The 22298-nt window shown below is 56.2% G+C and overlaps 1 protein-coding gene across 1 annotated transcript; it reads left to right on the forward strand.

The window, feature by feature from the left end:
- Positions 1-1018: 1018 nt before the first annotated feature.
- Positions 1019-21980, forward strand: EIF3B (eukaryotic translation initiation factor 3 subunit B). Its single transcript, XM_040634685.1, has 19 exons — positions 1019-1448; positions 5766-5958; positions 7622-7741; positions 8025-8082; positions 8255-8383; positions 8648-8805; positions 11416-11547; positions 11628-11694; positions 12056-12102; positions 13028-13238; positions 14457-14529; positions 15275-15397; positions 16878-16956; positions 17636-17774; positions 19445-19570; positions 20044-20121; positions 20417-20525; positions 20771-20887; positions 21539-21980. The coding sequence occupies exons 1-18, from the start codon at positions 1046-1048 to the stop codon at positions 20872-20874; spliced, it is 2349 nt and encodes a 782-aa protein (XP_040490619.1). The 5' UTR covers positions 1019-1045; the 3' UTR covers positions 20875-20887; positions 21539-21980.
- Positions 21981-22298: the final 318 nt, after the last annotated feature.

Below are 22298 nucleotides of genomic sequence, written 5' to 3' on the forward strand. Positions count from 1 at the left end.
CCCGCGTCCCCAAGCTGAGCCTCGGTCCCCAGTACACACCGATCCCCAACCGACCTCCCCCTTCCCACCGCCGCCAACTAGGCGCCCAACGCAACCCGGCCACACCTAAAAGCGCCGGCCCCGCCCCCGCGGCGTCAGGCCCCCGCCCCCGCGGCGTCAGGCCCCCGCCCCCGCGGCAGCCCACCCCGCGGCGGCAGGCCCCACCCCACGGCGGCAGACCTCGCCCACCCACGTGACCCCCTCCCCAAGGCGCGCTCGAGAGTGTGAGGGCGGAGGCCTCCCCCGGGCCGAACCACGGTGCCCATCGGAATGGGGGAAGGCGGAATTACCGCCGGCGCCGTGGGCTCCGGCGTAAGTGATTCAAGCGAGTCTCCATTTTGGTGTGGCGCCAGACAGGAGTCTTTCCGGCAGTGCTGGCCGTCTCTGGGCCTCCGGGAGTTCCTTTTCTATTTTGGAATCGTCCATTCTTTTGCCCAGTCAGTGGACGAGTCTAAAAGCCCACCCGGAGAGGGGGAACTTACCCCGTCAGCGACAGTATTTGGGGAAAGGCTGAGGCCGCACAACCACGCGTGTTCGCGGAGCCTGTAACTTTTCTAGGGTGTCCTGTAGAGCACTGTGTCCGTGCAGTTTCAGTTAGTAGGCCGGGCGCTCGCCCCCTCCCCGGCCTCAGCAGTGGTTTAGCCCGCGGCGCGGCGCCCGCCGGGAGAAGGCAGGGCGTGGCCGCCATGTTGGACAGAACCACCCGGCAGCACGGACGGGGGGAGCCGCGGCTCCCCGTGAGGCTGTGGACTCAGCCCTGCGAGTGTGCTGCGGGGCTCCAGGCGCGCGCGCATCATGAGCGCGTTGTCGTGGTCCCCGGTGCCCATGCTGGTGACCCCCGGCTCCCTTGGGGCGCGCTGCCAGCATCGGGGCGTGGGCGCCCCCCCTCCCCGAGCCCCGTGGGGCGACCCGCCGCACGCACATGGCCCGGCGGCAGGAGCCGCGCGGTGCGGCCTGGGAGAGTCGGAAGCGCGGCGAGGCCGGGCGAGGCGGCAGCGGCGGCCCCATGCAGGACGCGGAGAACGTGGCGGCGCCTGAGGCGGCCGAGCCCGGGCAGCAGCCGCAGACGGCCGCTGAGCCGCCTCCGGGGGAGGAGCCGCCGCGGTCCACGGGCCCCGGCGCACAGGAGGCGGCGGGCGGCGAGGACGCGGAGGCTGGGCCGGAGCCCGACGTGCTGGCCAAGTCTGCCGAGCCCGCGGCCAACGGGGAGGAGAGGGCGGCCTCGGTCCCCGGCTCGTCCCCGCCGCCGCCGTCTGAGGAGCCCCCGGCCGCGGGCGAGGCCCCGGCGGAGCAGGCCGGGGACGCGGCGGCCGAGGCCCGGTCCGAGGGGGCGGGTGGGGAGGACTGCGGCGCCGATGAACCCTCCTTCAGCGACCCCGAGGACTTCGTGGACGACGTGAGCGAGGAAGGTGAGGCGGCATGGGGGTGGGTGGGCGGCAGGGGCGTCCCCGCGCTGCACTTGTCGTACTGCGCGTACGGACGGCCTTCTGGGGACGTCTGGGTTTTCTTTCCTGTTTCTTTTCTCCACGATAAGGCGGGGGGTGGCGGGCAACTTGGGACAACTTGGGAGTCTCCCGTGTGAACTGAAACTAGGATTGGACGGTGGTGATGGAGGGGCAGCGCTCAAGCCGGAGCCGCGGCCGTGTGTGGCAATTAGGGTCGAGCCAAGCGGGACGCTCCACGTGTCGCACTATTTCGGGTGACAGTTCCTTGTCTGCAGGCCGGGGTGCCCCGAGTGACGAACCACACCTGTCAGAGGCCTGGGACTGACTTCGTGTGGACACCTGTTGGGCTTAGAACAGGTTGCGGCAGAGTTGGGTTCCTCTGCCCCTGCTGCACGAAAGCTTCTGCCTCCGGAGAGTTCCTTCGCAGGACTCCGGAGCTGACTGCCACATTCCTGTTTGGTTCTAAGTGTGTAGTCAGATTACTATCCTGATGTTGGCAGATGATCTTTTCAGAATTTACTGTCGCGCTGTAGTTTGCTTTACTTTCCTTTCTACCTTGATTCAGTTTACAGGTATTATGTCTGCTTTTGTCCTGAGAGCTTGTCTCCTAAGGACTTCTGTAGGTGGCTAAGCTCATTTGTTTTTGTTCGTTTATGTTTTGTGTTTAGCCGTTTGAACTCTCCGGGCTCTGAGGATGTCAGTGGATTCCTCTACGTTATAGTAAAATAGTAAAGATAAACCATCAGTGAAGTTGTTCAGGCTACACCAAGAACTTAAGATGTCACATAAAGATACGTTTTTTTGAAGTATCATCTCTGATAACACTGAGACTGAGTCAGAATCAAAGAATCTCAAGTAAAACAAAAAACATAAGGAGTCAACAGCATTGTCTACTTTTAACTTAAACACAATATTGAAGAGCTAGCTGCTGTTGTCACTTTCCTTACGGTCTGTTTCATAAGAGAGTGTGGTGTGAACAGCAGGAAAAGCTGTACAGCTCAGGAACACTTGGGTCGCTGGTCCAGCCGCAGCCCCTTACCTGCGAGAAAATGTGCTCTTAGTGGTGTGGTGGGTCGCTGAGAATTTACAAGGAGGCGGTGTCACCGGGACCCCCACCACACTCTCCCGCCCTGACCAGCATTCATTTTTACTGCACCAATTTTTCTTATATTTTAAAATCTACGTTTTGAGTTGAAAGTCCATTTTTTTTTTTTTTTAAAGATTTTATTTATTTATGTGACAGAGAGACAGCCAGCGAGAGAGGGAACACAGCAAGCGAGTGAGAGAGGAAGAAGCAGGCCCCCAGCAGAGGAGCCCGATGTGGGACTCGATCCCGGAATGCCGGGATCACGCCCTGAGCCGAAGGCAGACGCTTCAACGACTGCGCTACCCAGGCGCCCCTGAAAGTCCATTTTGAGTCCTTGAGTGTTTTACTCTGTAGTTGGTTTTTTAAAAAGTAATTGTTTGAGCACAAGATTACTACCATGAGAATTATTCCCAGAACTGGGCTATGTGACAGTCAGGATGCTAATGTGGGCACAAGCCAGCCAGGCCGAGCGACTGCTGGGAGGGCCTCTGGGGGCCCTTGTGATCCTGATACTTTTGCAGAGTGCCCCAAAAGGCCCATGGTCGTGGGGATCTCAAGCTGAGCACATCGCTGGTGTTTTTGAGTCCGTCTGGTTGTGGTCAGTAGCCCAAGTACAGTTTGTGTTTAATGAGAACTGCCCTGTGGGGTCAGAGCGAGATGCAGAAGGTATGGATGGGTTCTTTTGAAAGTGGACCGGGTGTCAACGAAGAGCCCTCTTGAGGTGCCAGCAGCTCCAGCGTGGTCATCCTGACTCCTGATTCCGAGACGCTAGACTTGCCCACTTGCCGTGTTCCCAAAGTCATCAGTCATCCGTTTAAATTTTCAGCTGCCTTTGATGCTCAGCCAGACAAGTACATGACAAAGTTTTTTGGTTTTTTTTTTTAAGATTTTATTTTTATTTATTTGAGAGAGCAAGCAAGTGAGCAGAGGGAGAAGCAGAGACGCCCCCCCCCCCCCCCCCCGGAGCCCGACATGGGACTCCATCCGAGGACCCTGAGATCACCATCTGAGCCGAAGGCAGATGCTTAACTGACTGAGCCACCCAGGCACCCCCATGACCAAAGTTCTTAGCTCAAGATGGTTTCTTTTGGGGCCTGTCAAATATTATTTATCTTTACGTTTGGTATTTAGTTTTGAGAATTGCTTCTTCCTGTTTCTCCTGGAGCCAGGTTGGGAATCCATTCGGCAAGAGTAACCAGACGCTTGGGCTGGTGATGATGAAGGCAATGTGTCTCTTCATCGTGCCGTTGCTGTGTTTCCTCACTCACCATATATGGGCACGTTCTTATAAGCTAGACACTTAGAGATTGTGGGAAGGAGTCCACAGTTTGTATAAAAGCTGAGCTTTTTATTGTAAACCTTGTAAATTCAGATCAGGCTAAACAGGCCATTTAATTGTATGGTAAGTGAGCTTTAAGAATGACCCAGGAGCTGACTCCAGCCTCTCTGGGGAAGGTGTCTCCCATCACAGCAGCGACTCTGGTTGGCCGCTTTCCTTCTTTTTGCTCATGGCTTGCTTTCAGTTTTAGCCTCTTTGAAGTTTAAGAGGCAGTTCTTTTTTTAGAGTTATGTTTTCAATATCATTTATGAAAGTATTGAAATTAATTAGAGTTTATAGCAGGGTTTGCTTCTTGAAATTAAAAGACTTTTTTCCTTTTTGAAAGACCTTTTTAACTTTTTTTTTTCCTTAAGATTTTATTTGACAGAGAGAGCGAGCCAGTGAGAGAGGGAACACAAGCAGGGGGAGTGGGAGAGGAAGAAGCAGGCTCCCAGCGGAGGAGCCTGATGTGGGGCTCGATCCCAGAACGCTGGGATCACGCCCTGAGCTGAAGGCAGACGCTCAACGACTGAGCCACCCAGGTGCCCTTTTTAACTTTTTATTAGGGGAAATTTGTAGTACAAAAGTGGAGAAAATTCATCTTAACTTGTGGGAATGAAATGCAACAAGGGATATTTTCGGACATGGATCCTGTTTAGCCTGTTGAAATTCTTAAGAGTAGAGTTCAAAACTAGGAGTAGCAGTTAGGTTCCAGGACACACAGCACAGAATTAAAAGCCACCACCATTCCTCAGCTGGACTGTATGCACTGAGGTAGCGTCATCTGACCTTGTGCTTTAATCTGTTTTAGCTCTTCATGTAGCCAGTGCTTTGTAACTTTATAGCTTTCTTAACTAGCTAACTGGGTTGAGGGTTTGTGCAGGATTGGTGTTAGAAAGATCTCCTCCGATACTCTGTGACCGAGGAATGTCCATCTCCAGCAGCAGGCCAGGCGGCTTATTGGTGCTGTAGCCTCATGGTCCAAAGACCTCGAGGCCAGCAGTGGGCCGCAGGTGAGACTGCGGCGGGCCAGCCCCAGGTGGCACTGCATCTCCTGGACAGACTGCGCCCTGTCCGCTCCCACACCTGTGGTCCGTTCCCGGCACGCTGTTTTTCCTGGTCCCCTTTCTCTCATCCAGCCAGTCGCCTTATGGAAAGGAAGCCAACCTAAGACCTTTGAGTATTTAAGATTTGGGCTTAATGATCTTAATTTTTAAAGTAGGTGACATGAACATAATACGTATTCAGTTTTGTTTTGTTTTTACATTTTCAGTTTTTTAGTGTAGTTGTGAAAAATAATGATTCACTCCTACTACTTACTGTGTCCCAAGCACCCTGGGGGGCATTTCATGGGTTCAGGACGCTGTCCGTAGGGAGGGGCATCGCTGTTTGCCCTCAGGAGCTTGTGGATTCTGTCGTCTCCTCGCTTACAAGGTGTTGTAGAGAGCGTTGGCTTCCAGTTGTTTGTTTTGTCTTAAGCTGAGTGGGGAGAAAGTGCATGCTGGTGGGTTTGATTCAGGGCGGGTCAGAGAAGGCTCACCTCGAGCGGGTGCCGCCCCGCTTCCCTGGAGCAAGGCCCCGTCCTCTGTGTTGGCATTTTGTTATTAAGTCTTTTTAAAAATTCATTTAAAATCTTCCATTATTTTCAGGAATGAATGGACATATTGATGGACAAAGGGAACATTAAGAGTTAAAATTTTCCTAACTTTTTAAGTTTAAATTTTGATTCAGTTCAGGGCCATGATTTCTTTTGTTCACAGTGAAAGCGTTTATTCATTTTTTTACTTCTTGGAAATTTGTTCAACGTGCTAAACCAACGTATCAGTGTTTTGCTTGGTCCAAAAAAAGTCATTTGTCATATCTTCCACCCGTACAGAACTGCTGGGGGACATTCTCAAGGACCGGCCCCAGGAGGCTGATGGGATCGACTCGGTGATCGTGGTCGACAACGTCCCTCAGGTGGGGCCCGACCGCCTGGAGAAGCTCAAAAATGTCATCCATAAGATCTTTTCCAAGTTTGGGAAAATCACAAATGATTTTTACCCGGAGGAGGATGGAAAGACAAAAGGGTGAGTGGTGTTGGTCCCTCACACGCAGCCGTGGTCCCTGCGGACGCCCACCGGGCGCACCTCACCTCCGGTTCTGCTCTTTGTTGATTCCCCGCCCCCAGCTGAGGGCTCCAGACAGGCAGCCGGAGATCCCTGTGGTTCTTGAATTCGGGTATTGTGGGCCAGCCGCCACAAAAGATTTCGATCTTCTGCCATCAGAGCGGTAATTGACACAAGGTGCATCCTGGATAAAGAGACCGGCAGATAGGAAGCTGGCAGATTTCAGGAAAATTTTACATATGGTATTTTATTGGTTCTGAAATGAGCTTCCCCCCCTCACATTTTCAATCTCTGAGATGGGGACACTTCTTACAGTCGAGGTGAAAGCTGTGTGTCACTGCTTAATTAGCAAGATTGTCCCCTCCTGTTACCTTAACTAGCACATCTGTTAAAAATGGTACCACGAGGTACGTGTCCTACAGTTTGCTTTTTAAATTCAGCGTGAGGTTTTGTGTGTTGTAAATGTGACTCTGGTTCCTTCATTGTCGGTGCTGTGCTGTTCTCTCCTATCACGCGGCTATTCTAGGAGTTGATGTTTGGCGTTTCACAGTTAGGAACAGTCTTACCCCTTCAGGACAGGTGTGAGCTTTTCCTTGTTGGATGCTTTGAAGTGGAATTGGCTTTGCTCCATCTGCGGTCCCACGAGACAACATCACGTTGTGCTCGGGTGGTTCTAACGGTTTCTGGTCGACCAGCAGAACACGAGTTCTCTCTGCTGCTCCACAAGCTCGTCGGACTTCTCTCTGTTAGAATTTCATGTGGTATCGGTCTCGGGAGAGTACAGGCAAATCGTCTTTTACAGGATAGGAATGAGAAGATGATAACATTTATGCTGTTCTAATTCAGATTTTGAATCTACCTAGGATAGCTTTTAAGAAATCTTTTTTTTTTTTTAACTGCCGAATGCAGGTTATGCCCCTTGCATTTTCTGTCTTAGAAATCAGGTGGTGGAAGGATAATCTCTTTTTGACCAGCAAGCAGTTGCTTGTGTTGTATGTTTTGTTACAAGAAAGCATCCTCTGAAAGCCTTTATGATTTTGCTTTTTATAAAAGATTTATTTATTTGGGGGGGAGGGGCAGAGGGAGAAGGGAGAAAGAGTTCCAAGCAGACTCCGTGCTGAGTGCGTGGAGCCCGACACGGGGCTCCATCCCACAACCCCGAGGTCATGACCTGAGCCAAAACCAGGAGTTGGACGCTTAGCTGACTGTGCCATCCAGGCGCCTCTGTAATTTTCCTTTTAGTACACAGTATCAGACTACGCACGTTCTCAGATTTTTTCAGAGCTTTGTTGCCGTGCAGTATACTTGCGTGGTCTTAAAGTGCGTAACCTCATAAGTTCTGACACGTATGCGTCCGTGAAACCATTACCACGGTGAAGCTAGTTAACGTTTTGGTTTGTTAATTGTTGTCTGATTTGTGGTCATGGCATTAGGGATTTTGGATCTTCTGTCAGGATTTCGTGTGTGTTTAGGGAACCACTCTGCCGGTGACTTGACTCCGGGGATGTGGCAGTAGATGGGTCCCAGGCCTCGACGGTGCTCACAAGTCCCGTGGACGGGTCTCGGTGCGTTGAGCGCAGCCCGCCTGGTCTCCCAGTCTGCACTTGTGTGTGTCTCGTTTCAGGTACACGTTCCTGGAGTATGCATCTCCCGCCCACGCGTTGGACGCCGTGAAGAATGCTGACGGCTACAAGCTGGACAAGCAGCACACGTTCAGGGTCAACCTCTTCACGGACTTTGACAAGTAAGTTTCGTCTGGGCGAGAGCCTGGGCCTTCACCGGGCCTGGGAGGCTCCGCGCTTCTGGGGCCGCGCTGCTGGGCTTTCAGGTGGCTCTGTTCTTCAGGCATGCCGCCACGGGACTGTTCCCATCCCAGCCCCTGGCACTCCTGGCCAGTGGCAGCCCTCACCCACCCCCAAGGGGGCAAGGGGCGGCGCCGCACTGACTGTGGCCTAGAGCCCCCAGTGTCGCTGTCCCCCCTTGTCGTCGTGCTGCGTGTTGCTAATCAGTTCTTTGTTTTCCTCCAGGTATATGACTATCAGTGATGAGTGGGATATTCCAGAGAAACAACCTTTCAAAGACTTGGTACGTGGATGGGAAGGCTGGGCAGCCCCTTGGCTCGCGGGACAAGCCCCTCAGGGGTTGCCGTTGCCAGCCTGTGTCGATCAGACCTCCGGGAGCACAAGGCAGGAATACGGCTTCTGGGATGAAAGTTGATGAGACATACTCTGTCCCTTGCCTTTGGTTCTTTTTCCAGGGAAATTTACGTTACTGGCTTGAAGAGGCAGAATGCAGAGATCAGTACAGTGTCATTTTTGAGAGTGGAGACCGTACTTCCATATTCTGGAACGATGTGAAGGATCCTGTCTCTATCGAAGAGAGAGCGGTGGGTATTCGCTGCCCGTGGGGACTTAATCTGTCTTTCCGCAGCAGGAAACTAGGTACCCGAGCATGGTTTAGTGTCATGTTCTTCCAGACTGCATCCCTGAGAACAACATCTTTTGCTCTTCTGGTTTTGAAATAAGCCATGAGACGTGAGGAGGCTTCTTGTGTTTTCTAGTTAAGAGTCTGAGGAGTCAGCTCCTTACAGAAGGAGGAGTCTTTGTGCTGGTGTTCTGTGGTCATGTTAACACCGGCTACTTTTCCGCAGAGATGGACGGAGACGTATGTGCGCTGGTCTCCCAAGGGCACCTACCTGGCCACGTTCCATCAGCGAGGCATTGCTCTCTGGGGTGGAGAGAAATTCAAACAAATCCAGAGATTCAGCCACCAGGGGGTTCAGCTCATTGACTTCTCACCTTGTGAAAGGTAAGCGGTGAGGAAAGTCAGGTGGAGTCCGTTCTTACTTTGTGCCGGCCTCTGCGTAATTGTACAACTCAGATTTTGCAGTAATTTCAAACCTGATGGAAGTATTGCAGGAGGCGTAGAGGGAGCTCGTGTGTACTCTTTAACCGTGTTCCCCACTTACTAGCACTTTGTGGGGTTCGCTTTATCGTTTCTCCGCTCAGACACACGTGACTTTGTCCTGAGCTGTTGGGCGTAAGTGGAAGCATCGAGTCCCTGTCAGCCCGTGTGCATTTCTAGGGACAGGGAAAGCCCTTCGCCTATCCACGGTGCCGCCCCGACTGCAGTGTCTGTCTGCTACTTCTTAAGTACCACCGTGTTCCCACATTTCATTCGGTCCAGTAATGGCCTTTGTAAAACTTCCGTCCCCTCAGTTCTGGATCTAGTCCAGGCTTGTGTCTTGCATCTAATGTCATTGTGAATGGCGTTTCCTCATGCGTGAGGCCGCAAAGGTTTGTGGGAGCAGGTGCAGGACCAGGAGCTTGAAAGAGCACTTCCAGGGCCAGGCAGGGTCTTCCTGACCGCTCACGATGGCTTCAGAGCCTGACACGCCTCCTGCACCGCTCACGGCTGTCCCCGGGCCTTCCCTGTCGTGTTTCAGCCTCCTACCATTTGGTCTGCCTGCATCGTGGGCTTGTGACGGCCCCTCACGTCCCCAGGCTCCTGAGACGTGGCTCTCCTGCACCTGCTCTGCTTTTGAGTTTTTTGGTATAAAATTTTTCTAACGCTGGGAAAACTAGAGAGAGGACTTCAGTAACGTTTATATGCTAAGTATCTAGTCTTAATGGTTTTTCATTTTGCTGTATTTGTTTCAAAACGGTTTAGGGCGGGGCCGCCTGGGTGGCTCAGTCGGTGAAGCATCTGCCTTCAGCTCAGGGATCCAGCCCTGCGTCGGGCTCCCTGCTCAGTGGAGAGTCTGCTTCTCTCTCTGCCTCTGTTCCTCCTCACTGCTGTCTTCCCTTCTCTCTCTTTCTCTCAAATAAATAAGTAAAATCTTAAAAAAAAAACCCACAAAAAACTGTTTTGGGCATTTTGAACTAGTGCTGGGTTCCTCTAGGAAATAGGCATCGGTCCAAGTGAAGGTGTTCCTTCTCTGTGGTTACGATTCTTTTCTCCCGCCCGGCAGTCCTGACCAGTTCCCTCAGTGTCTTTTAATGTCCATGCGCACTCAGGTTCCCCAGCTGTCCTGCAGTCGGCATCATTGGTGGCTAGTGTTCAAAGCTGTGTCCGGCCCTACCTAGCGCTCGAGTGTGCGGTCCACCTGTCGCCCTGTGCGCCGGCCCTTCCTGTGTGGTGCTTTGGTGGTGGCTTGTGAGGAAGACGGGGCTGGGGCGGCGGGCGGAGGGGGGGGGGCGTCCGGTCCTTCCTCAGGGCATCACGTAACTGGTTCCTTCCATCTTTGTGTTTCCGTAAACCGCGAGTACTATGTGATGGGCTTTTCCTAGTTTTGATAAAGTCGTTTTTCTGGTGTGTGTTCCTGGAGGACTCACGAATTCACAAGCACTTGGCATCTGCTTGGTACAGACGCTTGAGCCGCTCCTTCCAGCAGCCGCGTGTGAAAGCCCGGTGCGCGTGGAGGCTCCTGAACTCTGTGCACAGATGGCATGTGGGGGGGGGGGGGTCCGGCTGGCGGGTGGTGCGTGGCTGTCATTTGCGTGTGTCGACCTCTGTCCGCTCACGGTTGGCACCTGGGCCGTCTTACTCATCCTCGTGTCCCCGCTGTCCGCAAGGTGCCTACCACGGGAAACCCTTGCATGTGCGTGAGGCGGCGAGTGCTTGCTTCATGCTGCAAGTTAGTGTGCAGAGTCTGTTTTTCAGATAAGCGCTGGATCAAGCAGTTTCTGTCGTTCAGCGTGGCGACATCAAGTTCACGCGGGCGGACAGGATAGGTCTCTAGAGGGAACTTGGTAACTTGTGCGGGGGTGACGCCGGCCCTCATTGTCAATCAGCGCATCTGATGATTAGGGGGCACCTCGAGTTTGCGTCTGCCTCTCCTGCCTCCTGTTCTGAGAGGACAGCCTGGCTCAGGTGGTAGCGCTCCGTGTTAGCAAAGTGAGCGGGTGCCCTGGGTGTGGACGAGCCAGCGTTGTGTGAGTGAGAAGGCCCTGGCACAGAGCTTGGGCTAGATAGAAGTATGCTGGCTTTTGAAACCACGGGGCTATTCCGTTCCCTTTCTCCTCTACCTAAACGTCCGTGACCATCAAGTAGGAGAGTGGCACCGCGCTCCTAGAGCGTACACGCAGACTTCGGCTTGGAGCCTGTTGGGTCTTCCAGCGTCCTGATTTGTGGAGACCCTTTAAGGGGGGACCCCGTGGAATGCCCTGGTGCCGCGGAGGTGGTGCGCTCTGTGGTCGGAGCGGGTTCTGGTGTGAGAGCCTTCCTGGAAGCCGGGGTTTGGAGGCCGTGCTGGCTGCCAGAGTCCTGCTTGTTCTGCCAGCCCCGCTGGGCCTGGCGCAGCCTGGAGCGGAGGCTCGGTGGGTGCATGAGCTCACCTTGTCCGCACACAACACGGCGCTCGGGGAAGAGAAGCTGGGGCAGTGGACAGGATTATCAGCAGCATCCCCTCTGTGACAGATACCTGGTGACATTCAGCCCCCTGATGGACACTCAGGATGACCCTCAAGCCATCATCATCTGGGACATCCTGACTGGACAGAAGAAGAGGGGTTTTCACTGCGAAAGCTCAGCCCATTGGCCTATCTTTAAGTGAGTAAGCCACAGTGGCCCACAGCGCACTTGTGGGAGCCTTTCTCCTGACAGAGCCTGGCACTTGTCTTCTTTCTCAGGTGGAGCCACGATGGTAAATTCTTTGCCAGAATGACACTCGATACTCTTAGCATCTATGAAACTCCCGTAAGTGACATGGTTTCCTGAGTGGTGGCCTCACCCGTGGGAGCTGCTGGGGGCGCAGTGCTTCCCTTGTCTCGTGGGCGAGGGGAAGGGAAGAGCAGCGTCCTGTGTGCAGAACAAGGGGGGCTCCGGCCCCAGATATGCTTGTGCTGCTGCCGGTGGTCCGGGACGGGAGGAAACAGAAGGGGCTTTGGAGATGGGTACTTTGCTGCTGCGGGTGAACTATTTCCTTGCTGTGTGTCCCCCGCTAGGCTTACTTGCTGGGCTCATTCTAGAAGCTCTTCTTTCCTTTTTGTGAAAACGTGGGTGTGTTATGGAGACAGTGGCATGATTTAACTCCGTTGTAACCCGTGTTTTTCTGTAGTCTATGGGCCTGTTGGACAAGAAGAGCTTGAAGATCTCCGGCATAAAGTAAGTGAGTGTTCTTACAGGCGGGCAGTAGGAGCTGGCACCCCCTCTTCTAGCACTTGGCTCTTCTGCAGCTGTCCTAACTGTAGCCACAAGGGTGCCACGGCAGGCCCAGGCCCGCCACCGCCGGCCTGCTTGTCGGCACACCGCAGCTCTGCCGGCCTCATGGCCCGCGTTTCCCTCTGTGTAGACCCATCGTGAGGCCACAGGCTCTGTTTTGTGTCCTGCTCCTGCCTTGGGACCAGAGACCCGGGCTGCCGTCTTTGGGGAAGGTGGGGGGCGGAGGTTGAAGGACTCCACTTAGTTGAGAGGCTTCTGTGAGCTCCGCTGACCGAACAGGGGCCTCAGGTGGCCTTTGGTGAATGGCCCGAGGCAGGCACACTTGGCTTTCGTGCCGTCTCGAGGGTGGCCTGTCTCTCTAGAGAGGTGCCAGCCGTGCGGGAACATGAATGGTTCTAACTCCTTTTGCATCGAGTTCTTGGGCACAAGGGTGGCTCACGATACAAACTAAACCAGGAATTGGTTCTCCGGCACCGTCACAGTAAAGGTAGTTTTCGTGGTTCGTGAGGGTGCCTGGCCTCTGGGTAACTGCACGGCCCAGGGCGTTGTCCTCGCGCCCTCTGAGGTGTGCTCTCCCCTCTAGTGTCGTAGAGAGTATCGGGCATCCGCCAGGGTCCAGCAGCCACAGGGTGTGGTGGGGGGGAGCCCCACCACCTCCCCTCGCTGGCAGAGTGAGCGCACTGATGCTCCAGGTGGTGGGGGAGCAGACGGGCGGCCACCAGCTCTCAGGGAGGCTGGCTGCTGCCCTGTGGTGTGAAGTGCCACGTCGTGCTGCTTTCCGGCAGGTGAGCCCATTCTCCGCTGCGCTCCCTTCCTGGCAGCGTCTTAGCCAGTCCTTGGCTGACGCTCTGTTCTCTCTGTTCTGCAGGGACTTCTCGTGGTCTCCTGGCGGTAACATCATCGCCTTTTGGGTGCCTGAGGACAAAGATATCCCGGCCAGGGTGACCCTGATGCAACTGCCCACCAGACAAGAGATCAGGGTTAGGAATCTGTTCAACGTGGTGGACTGCAAGCTACATTGGCAGAAAAACGGGGATTACTTGTGTGTTAAAGTGGATAGGACCCCCAAAGGGACCCAGGTGAGTGGATGCCCCGAGCAGAGGCCCCTCCTTCCAGCTCCAGACCCACCCCCAGTTTGAAGGTGTTAGCAGATTATTTGTTCGAGTTTGTGGGTCATCTTCAGACCCGCTGCTTATCGAAAGTGGGTAGCTGGCCTGTCCTAGCTGGAGCTCGTCACCTTCTGGCCGAGGAGTGGGTGATCCATTCACAAGGTTGCGAGGATGGGTCCAGGCATCCGCCTGTCTTCTCACGGAGGGTGAAAACAAAAGGGTTTTTCTCTTAACTTCCTGTTTAAGCACAAAGAGCCTGCTGGACACAGTTCTGCACCCATGTTGTTTTTGTTTGTTTGCATGATTTCATATTCTACTTATCAAATTGCATGATCTGCTCCTTCTCGTGGAAGTATTCCTCCTCCCTGAGCAAAAGAGACCGTTGAGACGGAGTTCCCATGCCATAGCACGCGGCCTGCAGAGTGCACAGTTCAGTGGCTTTTCGGTCCATTCACAGACCTGTGTGGCCCTCGCCATGATCTTAACTCGAGAGTGTTTTCATCACCCAAAAAGAGCAAGTCCACACCCGTCAGCACTGCAGCGCCCCACTGCCCCAGGCTCCTGACACCCGCTCCTGCACCTCCTCTCTCTCTGTGGGTTCGTCTGTCCGGGACACTTGGTGGGATCAAAGGCATACAGCGTGTGGCCTATGGTGGCTGGCTCCCCTCACTGAGCACGTTTTCAGGGCTCACCCAGGCCGTGGCAGGTGTCTGCACCTTGTTCTGGGTCAGGGCTGAGTCGTGCTCTACTGGGTGGCTGCGCCTGTCCGCGTCCACTCGCCTTCGGGTGGACCTGCGTGTCATTTCCACCCTGGGCTGTCCGGGACGATGCAGCAGCCTGGTTTCTGTTAAACGCCCGTGTCCGGAAGGTCGCTGCAGGGTGTTCCCCTCCCCGTTGCTGGGCCTCGAGGGCACTGCGGATGGGCAGACAAGCTGCAGTGTGTAGCCCTGAGCTTCTGTGCAGGAGTGTGGCGGGGGGGGGGGGCCCGCTGTCCTGCACAGAGACAGCACCCGGAGGCGCCTCTGGTGGTGGAGCCTGCCGGGTTGAATTGCGTCATTAGACGCGGTCCCGTCTTCAGGAACCGCGTACACATTCTCCTCCGCCTCCGTCCTGTAACGTTGTCCTTGCGGTGAGTTTCTTCGTGCTTTCAGCTCTTTGTTTCACCCCCTTGTTTTCTCTCCTGAACAGGGTGTTGTCACAAATTTTGAAATTTTCCGAATGAGGGAAAAACAGGTACCTGTCGACGTGGTGGAAATGAAAGGCAAGTTCCGCGTGGTTTTTTGTGGTTGGCGGTCCCCATGTGAGGCCTGTTCGGCCGGGTGCCCCACGCTCCCCACCTGAGCAGGTGGCCACGGCCCTGACCGCGTACTGTCTGCCTCCCGGGCTGCCATGTGGCTCGCCCGCTCCCTCTTCACATGCCTGCACGGCAGAGGAGCAAGGGTCCCCGCCGGTTTCCCGCTGTGAGGGCGCACAGGGAACAGGTTTTCCTGACGCTCGCAGTGACCGGCAACAGAAGAGCTTTTCATGTGACAGACGGGTTCTCGGGTGAGGAGAGCTTTATTCTGGGCCTACAGCCACGCAGGCGCTCGCTGCTCCCTCGAGGTGGGAATGGAGCCTGTGTCGTTGGTTGAGTTTTCTATCTTAGTTTGTGTTCTGGTTTGCAGGGGAGAGGAGGACAGAGAGGAGGGGGAGCACAGAGTGAGAGAGGGTACAGCCTGGCCGCCCTGTGCTCTTATATCCTGGGGGCCATGGAGTCCTGTATCGGTGGCGGGCACCAGCCAGTGGAGCACGTTTACATGGCATTCCTGCCGGGCCGGGGTGGTCTCACCCAGCTCCCCGCACCCTTGTTCCTAGGCTCGCTGTGTGGTCTTTTTAACAAACTTAAGAATTTGGGGCGTTTCCTCTCGTTGAGTAGTGAAGGCTGTGCAGGAATGTTGTTTGATCAGGAACACTATTTCATTAAACGACCAAGAGAACATGGAACTTACTCTTTTTCTTGATTGCAGAAACCATCATAGCCTTTGCCTGGGAGCCAAACGGGAGTAAGTTTGCTGTGCTGCACGGGGAGGCTCCTCGGATATCCGTTTCCTTCTACCATGTGAAGAACAACGGGAAGATTGAGCTTATCAGTAAGTAGCCTTGCCCCGTTGACAGGCACCCGGGAGGGAGGATGGACGGACAGGCAGACGGGCCCTCTGGAGGGTTGCTCCACATGCGTATTCCACTGGCTGGGAGCTGCTGCTCAGGCCGTCCCACAGCCGAGAGGGCCCCGTGGCTCTAGCTTTCCTCGTGGTAGCCGCGGGCTGTGGTCCCTCTGTGAGCTCCCACTGGGCCCTTCAGGAGGGGCTCTGAGTGGACGTGCTCTCCCTCTCGTGGCCACAGCTATTGTCTCTGGGCTGGGGGGCCCCCGTGCCTGCCATGCTCTGCTCCTGCAAGGGGCCCCCCCTCGTTCCCTGGCCTCCCTTGACGACCTGCTCCTGCCCGCAGCAGGCTCCTCTGGGTCGTCCTGTGTCGTTAGCACAGAGCTCAGGGTGCAGTAGGTCCTCGTGCACACTGTGGGGTGAATGCTTGCTTGCTGCGTCATGTGGGGACGGTGGCAACGGACATAGGCCATGTGTCCCTGTACCCGGCGGCTCGGGTGCTGAGCTTGACCCAAGAGAATGCCACGAGCTCCGCTTTTATCTCCTGAGCTCAGCGGTGTTTGCAGGAGACAGGCTGTTACAAAGCCGACTGCACTATTAATTCTCTGCGACGGAGGAGGAAGGAGGGGCTGTTCTAGGCTGCCAGAAGGTTGGCACCATCTGTGGTTAGAAAGCAGGTTTGTAAACAGCCAGCGTAGAAGCACCTTCCACCCGTGAAGGGTTGCCCACCTTGGAAGGGTGACTGCGTGTGTCCTGCTGACACATGCGTAGTTGTTCAGGGACATCTTAACGGTTTTTGTCCCACCTTCATCTTGGTCTGAGAATCCTGCCCGGCAGGCCGTGCCACCTTTCCAAATCTCCCTGTCCGTGCCATCCGCTGCAGGCCCAGGTCAGGCTTGGGGGGTTCACTTTGTGCCCTTGACTGGGGACCCAAGGGTGAAGCCTGATCGCTAACTGTCCGCCCTCCGGGGGCCCTGCGGGATCCTCGTAGGATGGAGGCAGTCTGCGTGTTGTGAGAGATGGTGGCTTTCACGTGTTTTTATAACCACCGTGTATGAAAAAGGTGTTTGAGTCCTTAGAAGAATGGATCTTGGGCTTTTTAAAAGGGTCACGCGTCTGCACTTGGTGGGGGTGTGGGTTCCTCACCCTCGTGTGGAGACCCCGCGACTGTGTTTACGGTGAGTCCTCCCTGTGATTTCCCTGGGAAGTAAATTGTTCTGGATATGAACGGTTCCTGCAAACGGTAACGTGGTTTCAGAATGTCTCCTCTCTCTTTTCTTGAAGCGTAGGTTGTGACTTACAAGTGCACTCAGCCCGGGGGTTTTCCACAATTGTCCTTGTGGACCGCAGGCCGGTGTGGGTACTATGAGGACACACACCCGCAGGGCAGCGTGAGCCCGCCGCCCGTCTTAGCCGAACCCTGCCTCCGCGCCTTCACAGAGACTTAACAGACGCTCTTTGTTTTCAGAAATGTTTGATAAGCAGCAGGCCAATACCATCTTCTGGAGCCCCCAGGGACAGTTCGTCGTGTTGGCTGGTCTGAGGAGGTGGGTTTCTGCCGCCTGCTGCTGTACTGAGCACCACTGTGGGGACCCTGACCTGGGGCCCTGCGGGTCATGGCGGCTCCTCGACACCGTGATGGGGTGTCCTTGCGTGAAAGGACTGTCCCCCTTTTTTTGGTGGTTGGGAATTTATCGTGTTTCCATCTTGCCCAGACTTGGGCTGGAAGCAGTCCCTCGCGAGTGTTTTCAGTCTGTGCCCTGGCAGACGAGTGAGTGTTGTGCTTTCCTCGGGGTTGAGCAAGACCTCTTCCTGGCAGAGCTGTGAGCCTGGCGTGAGACCCCCGTCTTGTGGGAAGGCCGTTGGGGGAGACGGCCGCGAGCCGGTCTCTGCGGCGTGACCAGGAGCGTGGCCGTGTTCACCCTCCTGTGCCCCCCGCTGCCCCAGCCGCGCGTGGGAGCGTGAAGAGCCTGTGTCTGGCTGCGCGTTAGCAGAACGCACAGTCGCCCCCTTTCCTGACCTCACCGGGGAGGCTTAACAGTGTTTGTAGAGGTTCTGCCTCATCTGGCACGCTCCCCACGGCTCTGTTCCCGGCACCCTCAGAAGGTAGAGGGCTCCGATCACGCCGTCCTTGACGGCGAGGCTCCGGCTCCGCGTCTGCCCTGGAGCCTCTAAGGCGCAGGTCACCAGGAGGGTGTGCGCGCTGACTCTGCTCTGTCTCCCCAGTATGAACGGCGCCTTGGCTTTCGTTGACACCTCGGACTGTACGGTCATGAACATTGCAGAGCACTACATGGCCTCCGACGTGGAGTGGGACCCCACTGGGCGCTACGTTGTCACCTCTGTGTCCTGGTGGAGCCACAAGGTACGGGGCCCCATGTACCTTGGATGCGGTGTGGGATCTGGCTGTGCCGGGCCTGGCGTCCCCAACTCCCCTCCCGGGTCTCCGTGGGGTGGGCACCGGTAGTCGCTCGTCGCTGCCCTGCCCGGCTGCCCCAAAAAGCTCTTCAGTAGCGCCCCTGAGTCAGCCAGATTTTCCGTGAGTCGGTTGGCATTCCTTGATTTCTCTTTCCTGAGTCGGACCGCGTCATAGGCCAGCTTCAGCCTGAGTCCAGGCCTCCTTCCTCTGGTGTAGGAGCCGGGGAGCTTTCTAGGTTGTAGTTTCTCCCGGCAGCTGAAAGCTCACCTGCCCTGGCCTCTGTGGCTCAGAGGCAGGGGGAGGTCGTGCCGTGCTGTATACACGCTTTCCCAGCATGATTATTTTACCGTCAAGAAGTTCTTGGTGTGGACCACCTTTATCTGGAGCCCAGCTCGCTGGGCCCTCTGTGGCGGCCTCTGCTCGTGTGGCACGACCATGCGTGGCCCATGTGTGCGCCTCCCCTGCCCGCAACGTGGTTCCTATGCACGTGGTGCTTCTGCCTCGGGGTGCCGCTCACCGGCCGTGCTCTGTTTTCCCAGTGCTCGGGGGCACGACGGCCCCTCAGCTGTTAGCAGTTTCTTTCTTCCTTTTTCTGTGGGAGCGCAGTGTCATATGGGCAAGGGCCTTTTCTCTGGCCCTCCCTGGCACGTGGTCCTTGTTTAGTCGGGTTGGCTGGGTGAATGCGTGGCACACGGGAGCCACCGGAGAGAGGACTGCATGCCCAAGGGTCTGGGACTCTCCGAAAGGACGTGAAAATGCGTGTGTGTACACATTTCTTCAGTCTCAAACATCCATAACTTGAAAAATGAAAGAAATGCCATACTCCAGAAGTGCGAGAGGCCGTGTGCAAAGCTGGTTCCTTGTGGCATGCGTGTGCGGGCGTGTCTGCCGCGGTGTTGCCACGCTCAGTGCTTCCGGGCTGTTGGTGAGCTCTGGCGAGCCTTTCTTTCATGTTTAGTCTTTCTTGCTGTTGGAGGTGCTGAGACTTGAACCAGCTCGTGCACGTATGCAGAGCCTAAGATACCAAGTTAGGGCGGTTCTGTGTAACAAAGCACGAATGTGCAGGAGTTCAGACTCCACAGATGTCACTGAACACAGTGTCTTGAGAATAGTCTCTGTATTGGGACCTGCGCATGGACCATGCCCAAGTGTGTTTACACATGTTCAAGTGCCGTCTGGTGCTGAAATCCTCTAGACCGTGGGCCGGCGTCAAATGCTGCATGCTCCCGAAGTGCTGGAGTGCCGCAAGATCGCACCGGAACCGCTCCCCTTGTCGGGACAGACGGCGGCCGGGCAAGGCAGTGGTCTCATGGCGTAGTTAGCGGTGCCGAGGCAGGAGCACCCCGTTGCAGGCCGGTGGAGCGGCTGTGCCGTGGGAGCCCATCTGGGCTGCTGCACGTCACCTCTTGTCGGGTTTATGGACCGCATCCCCCTGCCGCGTGCAGGCGCAGCGCACTGTGGTCTCCCAGGTGCCGACAGTGCGGCCACGTGTGGGTGCTCGGCGCGCGTGGCTGAGGCCTGGGGTGTGCTGGGCTCTGGGAGGGTTCAGGTCCCAGGAGCCCACGTCCTGCCGGGGCTCTTGGCAGTGAGAGCGCCTGGGCCTCTGCCTCTCGCAGGTGGACAACGCGTACTGGCTGTGGACTTTCCAAGGTCGCCTTCTGCAGAAGAACAACAAGGACCGCTTCTGTCAGCTGCTGTGGAGACCGCGGCCTCCCACACTCCTGAGCCAGGATCAGATCAAGGTCTGGGGCCCCCGGGGCCGGGGGAACGCGGATGCCCTCGTGGCGCTCACAGAAGAGACCTCTCTGCGCTGTTCTGGGTGTTCTCTCCCGTTTGAAGAGATGCGAGAGCACTGGAGAGACCACGGGGAGGAATGGTTTCAGGATCGTGAACGTGGGTTTGCAGGTTGTGCCCGGCCGTGGCTGTGCCCTTCTAGGACGCTTGCACGGAGCCGAGGGCACGTAAGCCATGCAGGCGGTGCTGGGAGAGGGTGTCCGCCTGTGCACAGTCACGGTGAAGTGCGGCATCAGGGCCAAGCTCGCGGGACGTGGCTCCCGGGAGAGGCGGGTGCTAGCTGCCATGAAACTTGCGGGACAGCCTGGCGCGTGCTCGTGGGCAGCCACGTGCTCACAATGCTGAGGAGTTGCACGTTGGCAACTGTGAAGATGCTTTGAACGTTTAAATCCTGAGTGGTTTGTCTTTGTCTTTATTTCAGCAAATTAAAAAGGATCTGAAGAAATACTCTAAGATCTTTGAGCAGAAGGATCGTCTGAGCCAATCCAAAGCCTCAAAGGTCAGCCTGCTCCCGGGACTGAGGGAAGGGCCGGCGTCAGGCCTGGGGGGATGGCAGCGTCTGCAGCGGGCATGCGCTATGCTGCCCCCGTGCGCACATCTCCGGGTGGCTGGCCATCCAGATGCCGGAGGGGTTGGCCCGAGTGAGGGGAAGGAGGAGGAGAGCACATCTCTCTATTCCCGTCTCGAGAGCCTCTCTAAATAGAGGAGTCCTCACGGTACCCAGTGCGGTGGGCATTACTGCCGGCCTAACCTGCATCTGTCAGCCCCGTGACCTCCCCCAAATCCATGCACAGGAACTGGTGGAGAGAAGACGCACCATGATGGAAGATTTCCGAAAATACCGGAAAATGGCCCAAGAACTCTACATGGAGCAGAAGAGCGAACGTCTGGAGTTGCGAGGAGGTAATTTAGCTGAAGACGCGTGTTTCAGAGTGTGTGTCTACAGAGACGTTTCTCTGTCCTGTCGTGGGAGTTTTCAAGTTAAGTGTCCAGTGTTGCAAAGATCCTTAAATTGTTGAGGAACCGAGTTTCCCACGGTCGTCTGCAGGGGACCTTGCTGTGTTCACCCCAGGCTCTGGGCTGATGCGGGTGTGCGGGTGCACGTGTGTGGGTATCCACGCCGTGTCACCCTCCTCCCCCACTCGCAGGTGTGGACACGGATGAGCTGGACAGCAACGTGGAGGATTGGGAGGAGGAGACCATCGAGTTCTTCGTCACCGAGGAGATCATCCCCTTGGGAAATCAGGAGTGACCCTAGCACTGTGGTAAGATCTCTTTAGATGGGGACGAGTAGGACCCTGACGTGTTGTGTTGTCCCTTGAGTGAGGAAGTTCCCAGGTTCACGTCCTTGGGGTCAGTGTGGCCCTCGTGCGGGAGCTGCAGAGGGCCCGGTGCACATCCCGGCTGTCAGAGCTGGAGCTCTTCCTCTGAGAGCGCCGGGGCCTTGAGCCCCAGATTGAGGGCAGGGCGCCTTGTGAGCATGGTCTGGTTGTGGGTAAGACACGGCGCTGGGGAGGGGGAAGGAGGCCGGCTGCGGACAGTCTCTGGTGTCTGGCCGAGAGAAGGCCTCTTGGACTGCCCAGGAGCCTTCAGGACCCGGTCAGTCGGGTGAGGCGGGGCACTCCCGCTTCCTCGGTAAGCGTGCGAGGACCCAGAGTCACGCGCACGGGGTGGCTTGCAGGGGAGCGTGGCAGCTCAGGCGCGGCTCTTGGCTGTGGCGGCTGCTCCCCCGGGCCGTCTGCTCCTGCTCGTCTCCGGCATCAGGTTGAAGTGGACCTTGGGGATCCCTTCCAAAGGCCTCCTGAGACGGTGTGGTCGGTGGCCGCCCGCCTGGGCGCGCGTCAGGGGTCGCTGTTGCTAACGTGCCTCTTGTCAAGGCGTGGAGCAGAGAGTGAAGCCCTGCTCCCTTCTTGCAGCGTCCCTGCGTCGTGTGCTGGAACCAGGCCGTCCTTCTGCAGGAAGCCTGCACGATGCCTGAATTCTCATCTGTGCTATCTCTCGCTCTAGACTGTGCGTCCGGATTCCCCCATCGCCACACGTTTCTGTGCCTTTGACCCCTGGTCTCCACCACGGGGGAGGAGCGAAGGCACTACTTTCAATTTTTTCTTGTTTGGAGTTTTTAAAATCACGCCACCAGTGTTCACACTCGTGCACTGCCGCGGTGGCCCCTCACATCCTCCTGAGGGGCCCAGCCTAGCGGTCTCTCCTCAAGGACTCGTCCTGCCCCGTGCGCGGGCCGGCGTGGCAGTGTCCGGGCGCCGCAGGGAAGCTGCACCCCGCGGTGTCCTGGTGTCGTTCACGTTGTGCTGGCTTCTCCCAGTGGGCTGAGCGTGGAAATAAAAGCAAGCCTGTACGGAACCATCGTCTTTCTGCTGTCTTGTCTTTACACGTACATAGCGGCCCTGGCCCCCGAGGGCGACGTGGCGAGGAGGGGGGCCTCCAACCTGGTCGTGTGGCTGTGTGTGTGCAGCTGAGCTCTGTAGAGTAAAGCAGCAGCCCCACCAGTGCAGAAAAAAGGTTTTCAGCTTTTTTTGTTTTCTGAGCTCATTTTACCTGGTGAGAAAAACCCCTCTAGACTTTTCCTTGGAGTTGTACACGTTTGACGCTGTCCCTGAGAGTTGTCACTTTAGCCACTATCGTGTGGTCCTCTGAATATCTAACTTGATTCTCCTGAAA

The sequence above is a fragment of the Ursus maritimus genome, unplaced genomic scaffold (assembly GCF_017311325.1).
Source record: "Ursus maritimus isolate PB19 unplaced genomic scaffold, ASM1731132v1 scaffold_2, whole genome shotgun sequence".
Lineage (NCBI taxonomy): Eukaryota > Metazoa > Chordata > Mammalia > Carnivora > Ursidae > Ursus > Ursus maritimus.